Raw genomic sequence first — 16616 nt, 5'->3', positions numbered from 1 at the left:
TTCCGGTATTATTTAAATTCGCCCCGCTGGAGGCGCTGTATCCAGGGTCACGTGTATCATAAATTCGCCCTGCTGGAGGCGCTGTGTCCAGTCACACGTTGATCATTACACTAGGCCTCGCAGTTGGGACTGTGTTCTTGGGGTTGTACCCATATATTACATATAGATTGAAGATTCCAGTGCGGGGAAGACGGGAAACCTTCATATAGACGGCCGGTGGGGATGGAGGCAGTGACCGACTCTGGCCACATCTGTCTCTAGAGCCGCAGTAGAAGATGAAGATGTCGTCCTCATCATGAAGGAGTTATTTCTCATGTCGCGTGTAATGAATATCTCCTGCAGTATTGCTAATGCCGATTCCAGTGTCGGTAATGAGACGAGAATTAGCGTTATGGAAGATGAGTCTATGAGGAACGTGTTCAGCTGCCGACTCCGAGGAGGAAACTGCTTGTTGTCTGTGGCCTAAATATATAGGTTTTATTAGTAGATGTCAGGGAGGAAAACTAAACCCTGTAAGATAATAAATCTCCTCATATGTTTCCCTTATTATCTCCAGTAATTGTATTATTACACAGGATTCTTATGATGTTACATCGGATCATCTTCTTCTCATTCAGGTCTCTACAATATCGGATCCTCTCAGTGAAGATCTTCTACAGAAGAGAATTTTCCTGATTTACCCATCAAGGATGGATATGGACAGAGACAAGATGGCGGAGAGGATGTTACACCTCACCCTAGAGATCCTCTTCCGTCTCACTGGAGAGGTGAGAGATTCTGATGACGTCACATTACATCATTCTTATCTATGGGAATAACAGATGGACAGAACTGGAGAGGTGAGGACTCTGGAAATGTCTGTAGTGAGATTTATTAATGTGTCTCTCCATAACCAGGATTACACAGTGGTGAAGAAGACCTCTAGTGATCGCTGTCAGGACCCTGTGTCTGAGGGATGGGGAAGACCCCTGAGCCCAATCACGGGGCCTCCACCTCACCCCCTGATCCATGAGGACATCAATGACCAGAAGATCCTAGAACTCCTCTACAAGATGATTGAGCTGCTGACTGGAGAGGTGACAGTGCTGGGAATGCTGGGACATTATACAGTAACACTAGGAAGGGATCGGGGGGATGATGGTATCATTGTATGTGTCAGGTTCCTATAAGGTGCCAGGATGTCGCTGTCTATTTCTCCATGGAGGAGTGGGAGTATTTAGAAGGACACAGAGATCTGTACAAGAACGTCATAATGGAGGTTCCCCAGCCCCTCACATCTCCAGGTAATAGACAGGACTAAATACACACGGCCTATAATTATCTGTATGTAGAGAATGAATTCAGTCCCTGTATGTGTTTCCTCCAGATCTATCCAGTAAGAGGACAACACCAGAGAGATGTCCCCGTCCTCTTCTTCCACAGGACTGTAACCAAGAAGATCCCAGTGCTCCTCAGGATCATCAGGTAGGTGGAGAGAAGGTGTCAGGAGATCTCCCCTATGATGTGTAGACGGCTGTGAAGGTCTTGTGCTCAGTCTTGTTTTATCCTCCAGTATTATATGTTTTATACTTGTGTGATGAGAACGGTGGAGATGGCAGGATTAGAGCTGATCATAGATGGGACTTCTCCATCTGTCTGTGACTTTTACAATATTTGTTTCAGGGTGAAGATCTGACCCATATTAATACTACAGAGACATATGTGAGGGGTGATGAGTGGTGTAAAGAGGAGATTCCCACATATGACTACCCAGGTGAGTAGTAACCACTGAATGCAGAGACGTCACAGATTCCTCTCAGTCACCGGCTGTGGCTGCTTTATCGGTGGTGTAGTCCGGCCGTATTACCATGATCACCATTTTGCCTCTAGACCACAATATTCTCCTCCACCCAAAACTGTTCCAATGACTTTGGGCATTGAATGCCCTTTTCTATAGAACTTAACCCTTGGAGGATCCACCTAACCCCTGGGATTAATGTGAGGGTGATCCCTTAAAGCGAGATCTATATGATTGCTTGTACCTGACCCAATATAGGCCGAGTGCACGCTTAAAGAGTCACTCCGAACACAGAGTTAGATGTCTACTCCTTTCTCAGCAAAGGCTTGCACACAACTGAAGTTTATTCTCAAGACAAAGAGACAGGAAATGGGTGTCACACAATCTTCTGAGTAGCCAGTGTCAGTCTATGATACGTCCATTTCAGCTTCACTTCCATATATGGTATCCAGCATCTCAGCTTCTGCATTCCAAGGATTCCTTCCAGGGTGTTGTCTGAAGACACAGACGCCATCTTGGTACACCATATCTGAACTGACTTATATAAGGTTGACCCTATTTTGACCTTAATGACCTGGCCATTTTTAGCAATTCTGACCAGTGTCCCTTTAAGAGGTAATAACTCAGGAACGCTTCAACGGATTCTAGCGATTCTGAGAATTTTTTCATCACCTATTGGGCTTCATGTTAGTGGTAAATTTAGGTCAATAATTTTTGCGTTTATTTGTGAAAAAATTGGAAATTTGGTGAAAATTTTGAAAGTTTCACAATTTTCAAATTTTAAATTTTTATTCTATTAAACCAGAGAGTTATGTGACACAAAATAGTTAATAAATAACATTTCCCACATGTCTACTTTACATCAGCACAATTTTGGGGAAAAAAATTTTTTCTTAGGAAGTTATAAGGCTTAAAAGTTGACCAGCGATTTCTCATTTTTACAACACCATTTTTTCTTAGTGATGACCACCTCACATTTGAAGTCACTTTGAGGGATCAATATGACAGAAAACACCCAAAAGTGACACCATTCCAAAAACTGCACCCCTCAAGGTGCTCAAAACCACATTCAAGAAGATTATTAACTCTTCAGGTGCTTCACAGGAACTAAAGCAATGTGGAATGAAAAAATGGACATTTCAATTTTTCCAACAAAAATGTTCTTTTAGCCTCATTTTTTCATTTTCACATGGGCAACAGGATAAAATGGATTGTAAAATTTGTTGGTCAATTTCTCCTGAGTACACCGATACCTCATATGTGATCATAAACCACTGTTTGGGCGCACGGCAGGGCTCGGAAGGGAAGGAACGCCATTTGACTTTTTGAAGGGAAAATTAGCTCCAATCGTTAGCGGACACCATGTCGCGTATGGAAAGTATGTAGTGTACGTCAGGTTGGTGTGTGTGGTGTAGTGTATGTCAGGTCTGTGTGTGGTGTTTACTACACCACACACAACAACCTGACATACACTACAACACACACACACGAACCTGACGTACACTATACCACACCACACACCAATCTGACATACACTACGCCTCACACAACAACCTGACACACTTTGTCAGGTTGGTGTGTATGGTGTTGTGTATGTCAAGTCTGTGTGTGGTGTAGTGTACGTCAGGTCGGTGTGTGGTGTAGTGTATGTCAGGTTGGTGTGTGGTGTAGTGTATGTCAGGTTGTGGTGTGTGGTGTAGTGTATGTCAGGGTGGTGTGTGTTGTAGTGTACGTCAGGTTGGTGTGTGTGGTGTAGTGTATGTTAGGTCGGTGTGTGGTGTAGTGTACGTTAGGTTGGGGTGTGTGGTGTTGTGTACGTCAGGTCTGTGTGTGGTGTAGTGTACATCAGGTCGGTAGTGTATGTCAGGTCGGTGTGTGTGGTGTAGTGTACATCAGGTCGGTGTGTGGTGTTGTGTATGTCAGGTCTGTGTGTGGTGTAGTGTACATCAGGTCGGTGTGTGTGTGTGGTGTAGTGTACGTCAGGTTGGGGTGTGTGGTGTAGTGTATGTCAGCCTGGTGTGGGTGAGTTCTGTAGTGGAGTGTCAGGATGTGTTTCGTCCCTGGACGTGTGATGAATTCTGAAGCATTCATTCGTACACAGTCCAGGTTTGTCGGGACACGTTTCACATTGGAAACGAGTTTCCCTTTTTATGCCCCTTTTATAGCACACCCGGCACCTTTATTTTTGTTCTCCCCTTAGTGGGAGCATGCTGTCCTGGTACCATATGGGAAACTTGAGTTCCAGGGGGGCTGGGGCGCGCTCCGTCCTCCTCTCCAAAAATCATGGTCTTTATCACCGCCCCCTGGAACTGAAGGAAGGTGTTGTTGGTCTGGCCTGCACATCGTGATAGCACGCATGCGTTATACAGTGCCATTTGTATGATGTGCACAGCCAGTTTTTTATACCACACTTTTGCGCTCCTCATGGCACGATAGGGCTGGAGGACTTTATCAGAAAGATCAACTCCCCCCATGTGTTTGTTGTACCCCAGGACACAGTCCGGTTTGTGGACCTGGTCTGGGGTATCTCGAACGGTGGAGGCCGTGGTGCTGGGACCATGGATTGTTGTCAAGAGAAAGACGTCTCTTTTGTCTTTGAACTTGACCACAACCATGTTGCCGCTACATTGGGCTCAGCTCTCACCCTTAGGGAGAGGCTGCTCAATTAGTGACAAAGGGAGACCCCTCTGGTTTCTGCGCACGGTACCTCAAGTGACGGTGGCTCTGGCAGAGAGGGAGTGAAAGAGTGGGATGCTTGTATAAAAGTTATCAATGTACAGATGGTCACCTTTATCAAGCAGAGGGTGGACGAAATCCCACACTATTTTCCCACTCACCTCCAGAGCAGGTGGACATTCTGGGGGCTGGATCCTGGTGTCCTTCCCTTGGTAAACTCTAAAGCTGAGTGTGTACCCTGAGGTACTCTCGCACAGCTTGTAGAGTTTTATCCCGTGCCTCGCCCTTTTGCTGGGCAGGTACTGACAGAACTGAAGCCTCCCTTTGAAGTGGATGAGGGATTCATCCACACAAATTTCCCTTTGGGGAATGTACACTTCAGAAAACTTGTTGCTGAAGTGTTCGATGACCGGCCGAATTTTGAACAGTCTATCAAAATTTGGGTCATCACAGGGAAGACTGTCAGTGTTGTCCCTAAAATGGAGAAACTTATGAATCGCCTCAAAACGTCTGCAACTCATAACCATGACAAATACTGTAGTTTGATATAAAATTTCAGTACTCCAGTATTGACGAATTTCTGGTTTCTTCACAATCCCCATGTAAAGGACCAGTACCCAATATTTCATCATTTCTACAGTCAATGGGACTCCAAGTAGAGAATAATGAATTAGGGTTTTCAGCCAAAAATTGCTGGGCATACAAGTTTGTTTGCTCCGCCATAAGACTGACAATTGACTCCGAGAAATAGACTTTGAAAAAGTCTCTTTCCCTGAAGTTGGCAGTCTCAAACTGGATTACTGATTAGGGAATGAAATCAGGATTCCGTGGAGCAAAATTCTCAGGGACAGGGGTCCAGGAGGGGGCACTAGTGCTAGGTTGGGCCTGACTAGCGCTAGGTTGGGGGTTACTCATATTTGGCTGTGGGTCTTCTCCCTCGGCCTCCGTCTCTTCCTCCCTGGGCTCCAGACGATTTCTCATCCTGCGACATCTTGGTGGTGGTAAGTCTGTGTCGCTGGAGGAGGAAGAGTGGGAGGAATAGAGAAAAGTGGTGTCCTCTCCCTCACTATCCGCTTCGGAGGCAGTAAAGGCATATGCCTCCTCAGCTGAGTACACCCTTTGAGACTGGGATGACTGTGACGAGTGGGACATTGTGTGTGTGGTGTGTATGTGTAAAAAAAGATAAACTTATAGTGTGCGTGTGTATGTGCGAGTGTTTGAAACTTTCTACTACAGGAGGGGGCTGTCAGGCGTGGTGGGTCAGGAGGTAGTAGCAGCAGGGTGGTGATCACCGGGGGCGATCACCGGGGCAGGGGGGCGATCACAGGGCCAGGGGGGGCGGAATCAGGCAGCAGAAGAGAGATCTGCGGCTTCAGCAGCAGGGCATGATCACCGGGGCAGAGGGGCAATCACAGGGCCGGGGGGTGGAATCAGGCAGCAGAGGGGAGCGGAGGACAGCACAGAGGAGAGATCAGCGGCAGCAGCAGCAGGGGTTGATTACTGGGGCAGGGGGTGATTACAGGGCTGAGGTGTGATCACAGGGGCAGGGAGGCGATTACTGTTGCAGGGGGGTGATCACAGGGCCGGAGGGAGTAGAATTGGGCAGCAGAGGAGAGCGGAGGACAGCACAGAGGGGAGATCAGTGGTGACAGCAGCAGGGGGGTGATTACTGGGCAGGGGGGGTGCGATCACCTGGGCAGAGTGAGTGATCACAGGGGCGGGGGCTGTAATGAGGCAACAGAGGGGAGCGGAGCACAGTACCAGAGGGAAGATCGGCAGCAGTGGCAGCAGGCATGGTGATCGGCGACAGCAGCAGCAGGCAGAGACCTGTCAGGTGTCAGGGCAGCAGGCAGCACCTCGCTCTTCATCTACCACGGACAGGATGAGGCTGAAGAGCGAGGGCAGCCATACCTGACACCTGCCCCACATCTGATTGGAGGGATAGCGTCACATGTATGCTAGCTCCAATCAGATCTGGGGGATGACACAGAGGTCACCTAGCTCCAGCCAATGGCTGATGCTAGTGAAGCATCAGCCATTGCTGATTTGTAATATTTCACCAAGTTTCATTGGTGAAATATTACAATCGCTCAGTTTAGCTGTTTCATTTTCAATGGCCAATCAGAGCGATCGTAACCACGAGGGGGGGCAAAGCCACCTCCCTAGGGTTAACTAAAGGTCCACCAATACCTGTGGGTGGGGTGACATTTCGGTGACCCCGGTCTCCCAACCAGCAGGAACTCTATTTATTCCATGACGCTTACGTAGGCGTCATGGGTCGGGAAGGGGTTAATAATTGATTTCATTAGCCATTCTCTCCTTCACATTAGGAGACGCTGACCGTTACCTGCCCAGATCTGTAACTATAAAGCCTAATGACAGCGTGCGTAGAATGTGCTGACAAGATAGAAAATCACTTGAAGAAAAATCTTATGATGGGCCTGTGTTATGGATGAGTCACCGAAGGAGGAAAAAACAAAAAATATTAGCTAAGTCCAGAAAACCAGAGAAGTTGGAAGCTATCGGATTGCAGACCCCTGAACCTATCCACAACAACTAGCAGTAGCCGTGGGGGGTTCCTACGGTGCCCTAGACCCCTCGATCACAGCCGGAGAACTAAATTAGTCTAAAGACAGAAAGGGGAAATCTAAACTGCCCCAGAGCAGACCCCAAAGCAATAGGCAGCCCCCAACATATAATGACTGTGAAGCAAGATGAAAAACACTAACACAGATAGAAAGAAAGGTTGAGCAAATGATGGGGCCCAAGCTAACTAAATAGGACAGGATAGAAAAGCTGCTGTCTGCAAGCCGCAAAAACCCTATCCAAAAATTAACCAACAGACTGATAGGAAAAACAGGCCCTGAAGTCGCTAGGTTTCAAAAAGACTATATCAGCACTCAGGTATATTCTGAAGACAGAGCCAGAGATCAACAGATCAGAGACAAAAATGGAATTCAGCTCACCCCCGGCCGGGGATGGCTGAACTCCAAAAAAACAAGGCAAACAAAACCAGAACTAAAGTGTACACAAGGCAGAGCAAAACCTAGCTTTGAGAAGCAGAAATCAGACTGGTCTCCAAGAATCCAGCAGGAAATCACCAGCGAGGCAGCAGGGCGTCGGCTGCCTTATATCCAGTCATCAGTTCCTGTGACCCAGTCATCATCTACCTGCTCAGCTGTTTGGTGATCAGCCTCACTACCTTCCTTCGCCAGAAGAGGGAGTTCATCAGACCTCACTGGTGAAGGGAAAAATGAACTCACAACAGTACCTCCCCCTTGAGGGGGCGTCACCGAACCCTCATCCATGCCACCAGGGCGATCAGGGTGAGCCCGATGAAAGGCACGCACCAATCTTTCGGCATGAATATCAGAGGCAGAGACCCAGGAATTATCCTCCTGACCATAACCCTTCCACTTAACCAAATACTGGAGTCTCCGTCTAGCCAGACGGGAATCCAGTATCTTCTCTACCTCATACTCCATGTTACCTTCAACCAATACAGGGTCAGGAGGTGCCACCCCAGGAACTACTGGTTCAACAAACCTCTTCAACAAGGACTTATGGAACACATTATGAATCTTAAACGTGACAGGAAGAGCCAAACGAAAAGAGACCGGATTAATAATCTCCAAAATCTTGTAAGGTCCAATAATTCTAGGCTTAAACTTAGGAGAAGCCACCTTCATAGCGATATTTTTTGATACTGCAGCTGCGGATGCTTTGACTTATGGGATGCCTTTCTGTACATCTCCCCCCTCTGCTGCAGTGGCAATGCATGAGGATCATAATTCCACCTGGGTGAGAATGTGGTGTTTGCCTGCTCCACCTGTCCCTCATCTGCCTCTGCAGCAGGATGTTCTCCCCCTCCCAGTTGAGCGGAGCTGGCTGCCCCCTGCTGGGTCTGAGTGTGTGACTGGTCATTGTCTGCATCAGTGTTAGCTTGAGGATTTTCAGCGTCATCCCCTGAGTGCATGAGTGACACTGGTTGTGCATTGTGCGGCACATAAAAGGTCCCCTGTGCTGTTAGAACGGGATACAGTGATACTGGACCGGGATTGGGCGTTGGCCCAGGTGGTACCACTGAACCATGAGAGTGTGAAGAAAGAGGAAGTACAGATGAAAGGTGTGAAGAGAGAGTTTTGGAGCGAGAGCCAGAAGGGAGGGAGGAGACGGGAGGGGTTGAGAGAGCAGCGGAGAAAAAGGTGGGGGGGAGTGAGAGACGTGAAGGAGGAAGCGAGGAAAGAGCAGAGGGAGGAGGGGGAGCCGGGCGCTTCCCCTTTCCAGCATCCAGTGCGGGCATGCTGGGACTTGCAGTACTCGCTCCCTGTAGGGAGGGGCGCGGAGCACCACAGGCAGCACAGGTCTCCCTGTACAATGGATTCTGCTGAGAGCAGACTTCACACACCCAGTATTGCCCTTCACCATAGGGTGGAGGTGCAGATGGTTTCATACGTTTTGCAAACTTGTACACATAAAAATCATTTCCTGGTGTGTCCACATATCTCTCAGTGGCTCCACACCGATGCAGGTCCGCTGCTACTCGGAACCATGCGGTGGCTTCATTTAGCAGGTTGGCATCAACTAATTTTCCCTTTTTCTGTGGTAATACATCCTGCCATTCTGCTGCTTGCAATCTGCCCTTCTGATGGATTTCACATATTCTCATGAGCAGTCTGTAATTTTTCAAAAATTTAACACCTTCCTGCTCGGCCACTACTTGGGTGGCAGTTCTTTCTCCAGGAAGTAAAAGAGCCTCCTGCTTGCCCAACTTATTCCCCATGGTAAAAACTTCAAAAACAGGGGATAAAAATCAAAAAAATTGACACGAGGGGAAAAAGAAAAACTCAAAAACTCGAAAACAGGTAATCACTCTTTGAGAAAAAAGAATTGAACTGAAAAGACAAAAAGTAAAAACTAAAACAACTGATAAACTGTCACAAGAAAAGTGGAAGAAAAACTCGGAAGAAAAATTAAAAGGGATAAAAAGGAAAAAGGACAATAAACCAAAAACTTGATAAGATCAAAACGTATATAAACTTTAGAAGAACCACTCAGAAAAAAAAACCAAAAACCAATACTATGGAAAATAGAGGGAAAAAGGAAAGAAAAAAAAACACAAAAGTTGGTAAACCTTGGTAAAACGCTCCAAAAAGGAAATAAAAGTCCAAAAACTAGTACAGCTTCCAACAATAAAAAGTGTTAATGCAGAATGCAGGCACCCACCTTCCTCTTTTTATGCCTGCGTCTCTGTAAAATCTGAGAACAATGGAAAACCAAAAAGCAGACTATGACTACAGTAATATACTCAAAATGACAATGATCCAGCTTTCCTGAAAATTCTCATACGGCAGTAACAAAAACCACTACCAAAAATGCAAGATAAAATTATGCAAACAGCAGAGTGTAAAACAAAATGTGACAATCTTGAAAATATGTATATCAGGGACACACCCTACAGGCGAAAAGAGGAAGTGCAAAAAAGACTTTAGACTTTCCAGTCCCGGGTCTACATGGAAAGCAAACGGCACATCATGGGGTAGCAAACACTGAGACGTCCGTCGAAAGAGATCGAAAGCCCTTGTTTTGCGACTCGTATGTGAAACAGCTGCTGGTAACCGATAACTGCCAACCACACTGGGTGCACTGCGCTGGTGACCCGGGAATGATAACACGCTGTACTGCACGTCCTGCCTGGCTCGTCGGTATCAGTAATGTGATAACTCCCACAATGTTGCCACCACCTGATACCCGGGCCGGCTTCTCCTGTCCTTTCCTGTGACCAGGTGTGTTGGTGGCAACCTGTCAAATGGTTTAGCCTGCAATATCTCCCCTAAGCTAACACCACCGCGTGGCCTGGCGTGGGCGCTGTTGTCCCTTCCTGTGCATGGGTGTTTGTTGCTTCTCCTGTCCTCCCCCTGTGTCCAGCCCGCGCCTGGCTGCAGCGCCGCTCTAAAGCACCACAGCTATAGCCATCTCTCTTTCACTTGGGAGTTCTTCTCCTCTTTACTAAAAGATTGGAAACCGGACACAGCGATAAACTGATAAAGGCTCGGACTGAGCCGAAACGTCGTAATATCTATATCGCTTCTACCTGGTGCTATATGTTCTTTTTTGGCTCCCACATGTTTTGTACATAATAAAATGAACACTTGTTTGCATTAAACTCCTCAGAGTGTGCGGTGAATAGATTATTATTGGTAATAGGACCTACTGGTCCGTTACACCTGCACCTCACTACTAGGACGTGTGTGCACGCTAACTCTTTAGTTATTCCTGAGTGCTGACATAGCTTTTTGAAGCCTAGCGTCTTCAGGGCCTTTTTCACTGTCAGTTTGTTGGCTCTTATTTTCATAGGGTTTTTCACGGATTGCAGACAGCAGCCTTCCTGTCCTTTTCTATCAAGTTAGCTTTGGCCCCTCTTTGCTCAGTCTATCTTTCTGTCTGTGTTAGTATTTTCATCTTGCTTCACCATCATTATATGTTGGGGGCTGCCTGCTGCTTTGGGGTCTGCTCTGGGGCAGTTTAGATTTCCCCTTTCTTTCTTTAGGCCTATTTAATTCTCCGGCTGTGATCGAGGGGTCTAGGGCATCGTAGGAACCCCCCACGGGTACTGCTAGTTGTGTTGATAGGTTCAGTGGTCTGCAATCCGATAGCTGCCAACTTCTCTGGTTTTCTGGACTTAGCTAGCATTTCTGTTTTTGCCTCCTACGGTGACTCAATCATAACAGGAGGTTATCTGATTAACATAAAGGCTGAACTTCTAGTTTAATTGGTCAGTTTGCATACATGAACATATATGGAAGAGTTTACCAAAAAAGCGGATTCTAGCAATATAATTTGCGGCCTATTGTTTTTACAGTGTCAGCATGTTCTGGTATCGGCTGGCACATCTGGCCTTACTTCCCCATTTCCTATGTCTGCTAGATATTTCTCAAGTTGTTTGTCCAGACAGGTTTCATGGGGTCAGGTCAGCTGCAGTAACTAGTAAAAAAGTTCAAGACAGCTATGATTATATCTCTAAGCGAGCATATATGAATATAGAGTGTATATGTGGAGTTTATATGGCGTATATAGCATGCAAGTGAGATCTATATGAAATATACATATATATTCCCATAACACTAACAGTAACCCTAACAGTAACCCAAACTTTAGCCTAACACTAACCCTAACTATAACATTAACTGTAGCCTGGCTTATCTGGTTTTCCATTGACAGATGATGGACCTGAGTGAGGACTTGTTTTTTGTGAGATGAGAATTGGTATTATTTTCGCCTACATAACATTGATTGATTTCTTTTTATTCAATATTTGGGAGGCAGAATGAACAAACAGTTGAACACCACACACTACTGGTTCATCAAACAAGGTTTTCTATTAGACTGTGAACTGTCATTGTCTTGGTAAATAATTAAAGTTTTTTACATAGCTTGCCATTTTTATGGACAGTTTAAGTTGAAATATTCAAAAATATAAAACTCAAGGATATTTTATTAAAAAAAATGTTTTTTATCTTAGCAGATGACTGTACCAGGAGATCAGAGGGACAGCTGACATCTTCAATTTTTAAATCTGATGATCTTGAGATCCTACAAGATACAACTGAAGTGATTGCTGTTACTCCAGATATATCATCATCTATTTACAGCAAAGATCTGTCTGATCCTATGAAACAGGTCCCACCTTCTGTTTCATTACTTACTACTAAGGAAAATCAAAGTCACAAAAGAGGCATTAAAAAACAAACTGGTCCTAAAGCAAAGAAGTCATTTTCATGTTCAGATTGTGGGAAATGTTTTAACAAGAAATCTCATTTTGTTACACACCAGAGAACTCACACAGGGGAGAAGCCTTTTTCCTGTTCAGAATGTGGGAAATGTTTTATAAATACATCAAATCTTATTGCACATCAGAGAACTCACACAGGGGAGAAGCCTTTTTCATGTTCAGAATGTGGGAAATGTTTTAGCTGGAAAAAACTATTGGTTAATCACCATAGAATTCACACAGGGGAGAAGCCTTTTTCCTGTTCAGAATGTGGGAAATGTTTTACAGATACTGCAAATCTTATTGCACATCAGAGAACTCACACAGGGAAGAAGCCTTTTTCATGTTCAGAATGTGGTAGATGTTTTAGCTGGAAAAAACTATTGGTTAATCACCATAGAATTCACACAGGGGAGAAGCCTTTTTCCTGTTCAGAATGTGGGAAATGTTTTATAAATACATCAAATCTTATTGCACATCAGAGAACTCACACAGGGAAGAAGCCTTTTTCATGTTCAGAATGTGGTAAATGTTTTAGCTGGAAAAAACTATTGGTTAATCACCATAGAATTCACACAGGGGAAAAGCTTTTTTCCTGTTCAGAATGTGGGAAATGTTTTAACCAGAAAGGGAATCTTGATGAACACAAAAGAACCCACACAGGAGAGAAGCTTTTTTCATGTTCAGAATGTGGGAAATGTTTTATTCAGAATTCAAGTCTTGTTACACATGAGAAAATTCACACAGCAGAGAAGCCATATTCATGTTCAGAATGTGGGAAATGTTTTACCTGGAAATCACAATTGGTTAATCACCATAGAACTCACACAGGGGAGAAGCCTTTTTCCTGTTCAGAATGTGGGAAATGTTTTAACTTGAAATCACAATTGATTAATCACCATAGAACTCACACAGGGAAGAAGCCTTTTTCCTGTTCAGAATGTGGGAAATGTTTTAACTGGAAATCACAATTGGTTAATCACCATAGAACTCACACAGGGGAGAAGCCTTTTTCCTGTTCAGAATGTGGAAAATGTTTTAACCAGAAATCAGATTTGGTTAATCACCATATAACTCACACAGGGGAGAAGCCTTTTTCCTGTTTAGAATGTGGGAAATGTTTTAACTGGAAATCACAATTGGTTAATCACCATAGAACTCACACAGGGAAGAAGCCTTTTTCCTGTTCAGAATGTGGGAAATGTTTTAACTGGAAATCACAATTGGTTAATCACCATAGAACTCACACAGGGGAGAAGCCTTTTTCCTGTTAATGTGGGAAATATTTTAACCAGAAAGCGCTTCTTGATCACCATCAGCGCAGTCACACAGAGGAGAAGCCTTTTTCATTTTCTTAATGTGGGAAATGTTTTACTCGGAAATCAACTGTTAATAAACATCAGCGACGTCACGTAGGGGAGAAGCCTTTTTTATGTTCATAATGTTGGAATAGTTTTAATCAAAATTGCACCTTCATAAATGGGTTGTCTCTTGCCATTCCTCATGTTTGCTGACAAAAGGATAAAACTAAACCTTATTAATTCCAAATGTAAAACTATACCCATAATTCACCCCCTGAAGGTTAATCAATAGGTGACTAATAGAAAAACATGTACCCCACATCTCAGTATATAGGGTGAGGTGATGTATTGACACTCACTCTCCAAGCCTCTAATTTCTATGGATTTCATCATCCTCACTAAAGGCTTCATCAGGAGACTATTTAATATTGACCTATTTTGTTTTTTAAATTTGTTTATTGAACCATAAACAAGTGTACTGCATACATACTGTCTCTTCAGAGAGGAAGAGGACTAGAACTCTAGTGCCACCTATTGGAGGTAGCAATCCTAAAAGTCAATGTTGACCCTTTAACGAGCCTAGTTACATGACTTAGGATAAAATGGAGATTCTGGCTTGGCTTTTATCCTAAGTCATGTAACTAGGCTCGTTAAAGGGTCAACATTGACTTTTAGGATTGGCACTAGAGTTCTAGTCCTCTTCCTCTCTGAAGAGACAATTTGCATAATTAGCATATTTCACAGAGGAGCATTGCGGCTTTAAGTCTCCTCACCTCGACATGCTTAGCATGTCATTCTACGCAAGGAGAAATGATACTTCTTGGATATCGGTCAGACGCCTCTGTCACAGCCAAACCAGATCTTCTCCCACTTTGCACTGATGAGGGGCAGTACCCCGAAACACAGTGTCTGCAAATGGAGATTCTGGCTTGGCTTTTATCCTAAGTCATGTAACTAGGCTCGTTAAAGGGTCAACATTGACTTTTAGGATTGCTACCTCCAATAGGTGGCACTAGAGTTCTAGTCCTCTTCCTCTCTGAAGAGACAATTTGCATAATTAGCATAATATAAATACACATATTTCACACTGCATTAAAATGTACAGCAAAATGTAAATACCAATTGCATACAAATAAAGCAAAACATAATATGCATTAAATCACAGTGGCCTTGTGTTATTATTCCAGTGATGAGATCTACCTGACTACTAAATCATACCTACATCTACGAGAACAAAAAAAAAAAAGAAAAAACTATTCCGCAGCCTACTTCCACACACTTAGTTGTTTATTATGTGACATCTACACTCTGTAAAGTAAGGTGAGAGGAATTCCACCTCTCCCATATCTTGTTGAATTTACCTGGGCACCCTTTTTTCTGATATAACGTGCGCTCATATGGAATAATCGAGTTTACCAGGCTGATCCAGGACCCGAGAGAGGGAGATGAACTCCTCATCCACCGCAATGCCAATACCTTTCGTGCCATAAACAGTGTCTCTATTAGGAATATCCCATCATATTGACCCCATGTCTCCTCATCCCATACTCCAAATAGACAGATCAGTGGCTCAAGGGGAACAGGAATTTGTACCAGAGACGTCAGTAGTGATGTCACTTCCCTCCAATATTGTGCAACAACCGGACAGCACCAAATCATATGAACAAAGTCTGCATCTATTGAATGACATCTCAAACATTAAGATGGGTATCGGCCCATCTTAAAGAGCCAAGTTGGAGTCAAATATGATTGATTTATAATGTATAACTGTATCATCCTGTTTTTAACAGACAGAGATACCTTGATCGATGACTCTAGAATTTCTTCCCACTCCTCTCCCTGTGTATCTGGGATGAGCCTTTCCCACTTCTTAACGGAGTCTATGGTGGATTCTGTCCCTATTGACAACAGATATGTATATAGAGAGGAGATGAGACCCTGGGGGCCCTGTGATTTAAGGATCCCTATCAAGGGTAGAGATGAAATAGCATTATCTGTATCTATACATCTCATATGTGATTGAAACGCTGATCTTAGCTGTAAATAATGAAAGAACTGAGACCTCAGGACACTGCGATTAATTTGTAATTGTTCAAAAGAAATCAAAGTTCCACGGTCATACAGATCGCCTATCGTAGAGACACTATATTGAGCCCAAAACTCAGCAGATGGATGTTCAAGTAACGCCGGAAGGTAACCATTACTCCATAGGGGCATCTCAGCTACAATATCCTCAAATCCAACCACCCTCTTGATCTGTTTCCATATTGATCGTGCCAGACGAAGCAGGGGCAGCAGTCGTGAGACATTTGTTTTCCTCATTTCCAAAAATCCCAACGGGCAACTAGTTTGTGCGGCATGAAGTAAATGCTTTTCAGAATTAGGTAGGTGACCGCTGGGCATCCACGTGCTTATGGCTTTGGCCTGCCTAGACAAATAATACAGGAAGAAATCGGGTAACGCTGTCCCCCCTCCCTTCTTGGGCCTCTGCAAAGTGGCTAGCTTAAGTTTGGGCCTAGTTTTCCCCCATATAAAAGATGTGATTTGGGAATTCAAATTAGCGAAAAAGGATCTGGGCACCACTACAGCATTATGTTGAAGAAAGTAGCTAAGTTTGGGGAGTAATATCATTTTAATTAAATTAATACGTCCGGCCACAGACAGTGGAAGATTACCTCAAATTTGACTTTAACCATCTCCTGTAGCGGATATATATTAAGGTGCAAATCAAGTTTACTGTCTTTAGAAATATGGACACCCAGGTATTTAAAACTGGTTACAATGGTTAGCAAGGAGAGAGTCTCAAGTCGTGGCTCGGAGCATGGGAAAGAGGCATCAGAGCAGATTTCCCCCAATTTATATATAGGCCAGAAAATTTACCAAATTTATTGATAATAGTGATCACTCTTGTCAGGGTTTCCTCCGCTTTGTCCATAAATATCACCATGTCGTCAGCATATAGGCCCATGGTGTCTGTCCGACCTGCTATTTCTATACAGCAACATTAGGGGAAGATCTTATACGAATTGCCAGTGCCTCAATAGCAAGAGCAAAAAGGGCCGGGGAAAGGGGACACCCCTGACGAGTTCCC

At 44.4% G+C, this 16616-nt stretch overlaps 1 protein-coding gene across 1 annotated transcript in view; it reads left to right on the top strand.

Moving 5' to 3' along the window:
* Positions 1 to 16230, top strand: part of LOC141078395 (oocyte zinc finger protein XlCOF29-like) — a 50947-nt gene extending 34717 nt beyond the window's left edge. The window contains exons 2-4 of the mRNA XM_073565134.1: positions 618 to 767; positions 897 to 1076; positions 16186 to 16230. Of these exons, the coding sequence (XP_073421235.1) occupies positions 618 to 767; positions 897 to 1076; positions 16186 to 16230 (375 nt within the window). The remainder of the gene's footprint in view (positions 1 to 617; positions 768 to 896; positions 1077 to 16185) is intronic.
* Positions 16231 to 16616: the final 386 nt, after the last annotated feature.

This window comes from Dendrobates tinctorius, unplaced genomic scaffold (genome assembly GCF_039654945.1).
Source record: "Dendrobates tinctorius isolate UK_male_01 unplaced genomic scaffold, ASM3965494v1 ptg000551l, whole genome shotgun sequence".
NCBI lineage: Eukaryota > Metazoa > Chordata > Amphibia > Anura > Dendrobatidae > Dendrobates > Dendrobates tinctorius.
This window is presented reverse-complemented; position numbering and strand designations above follow the sequence as displayed.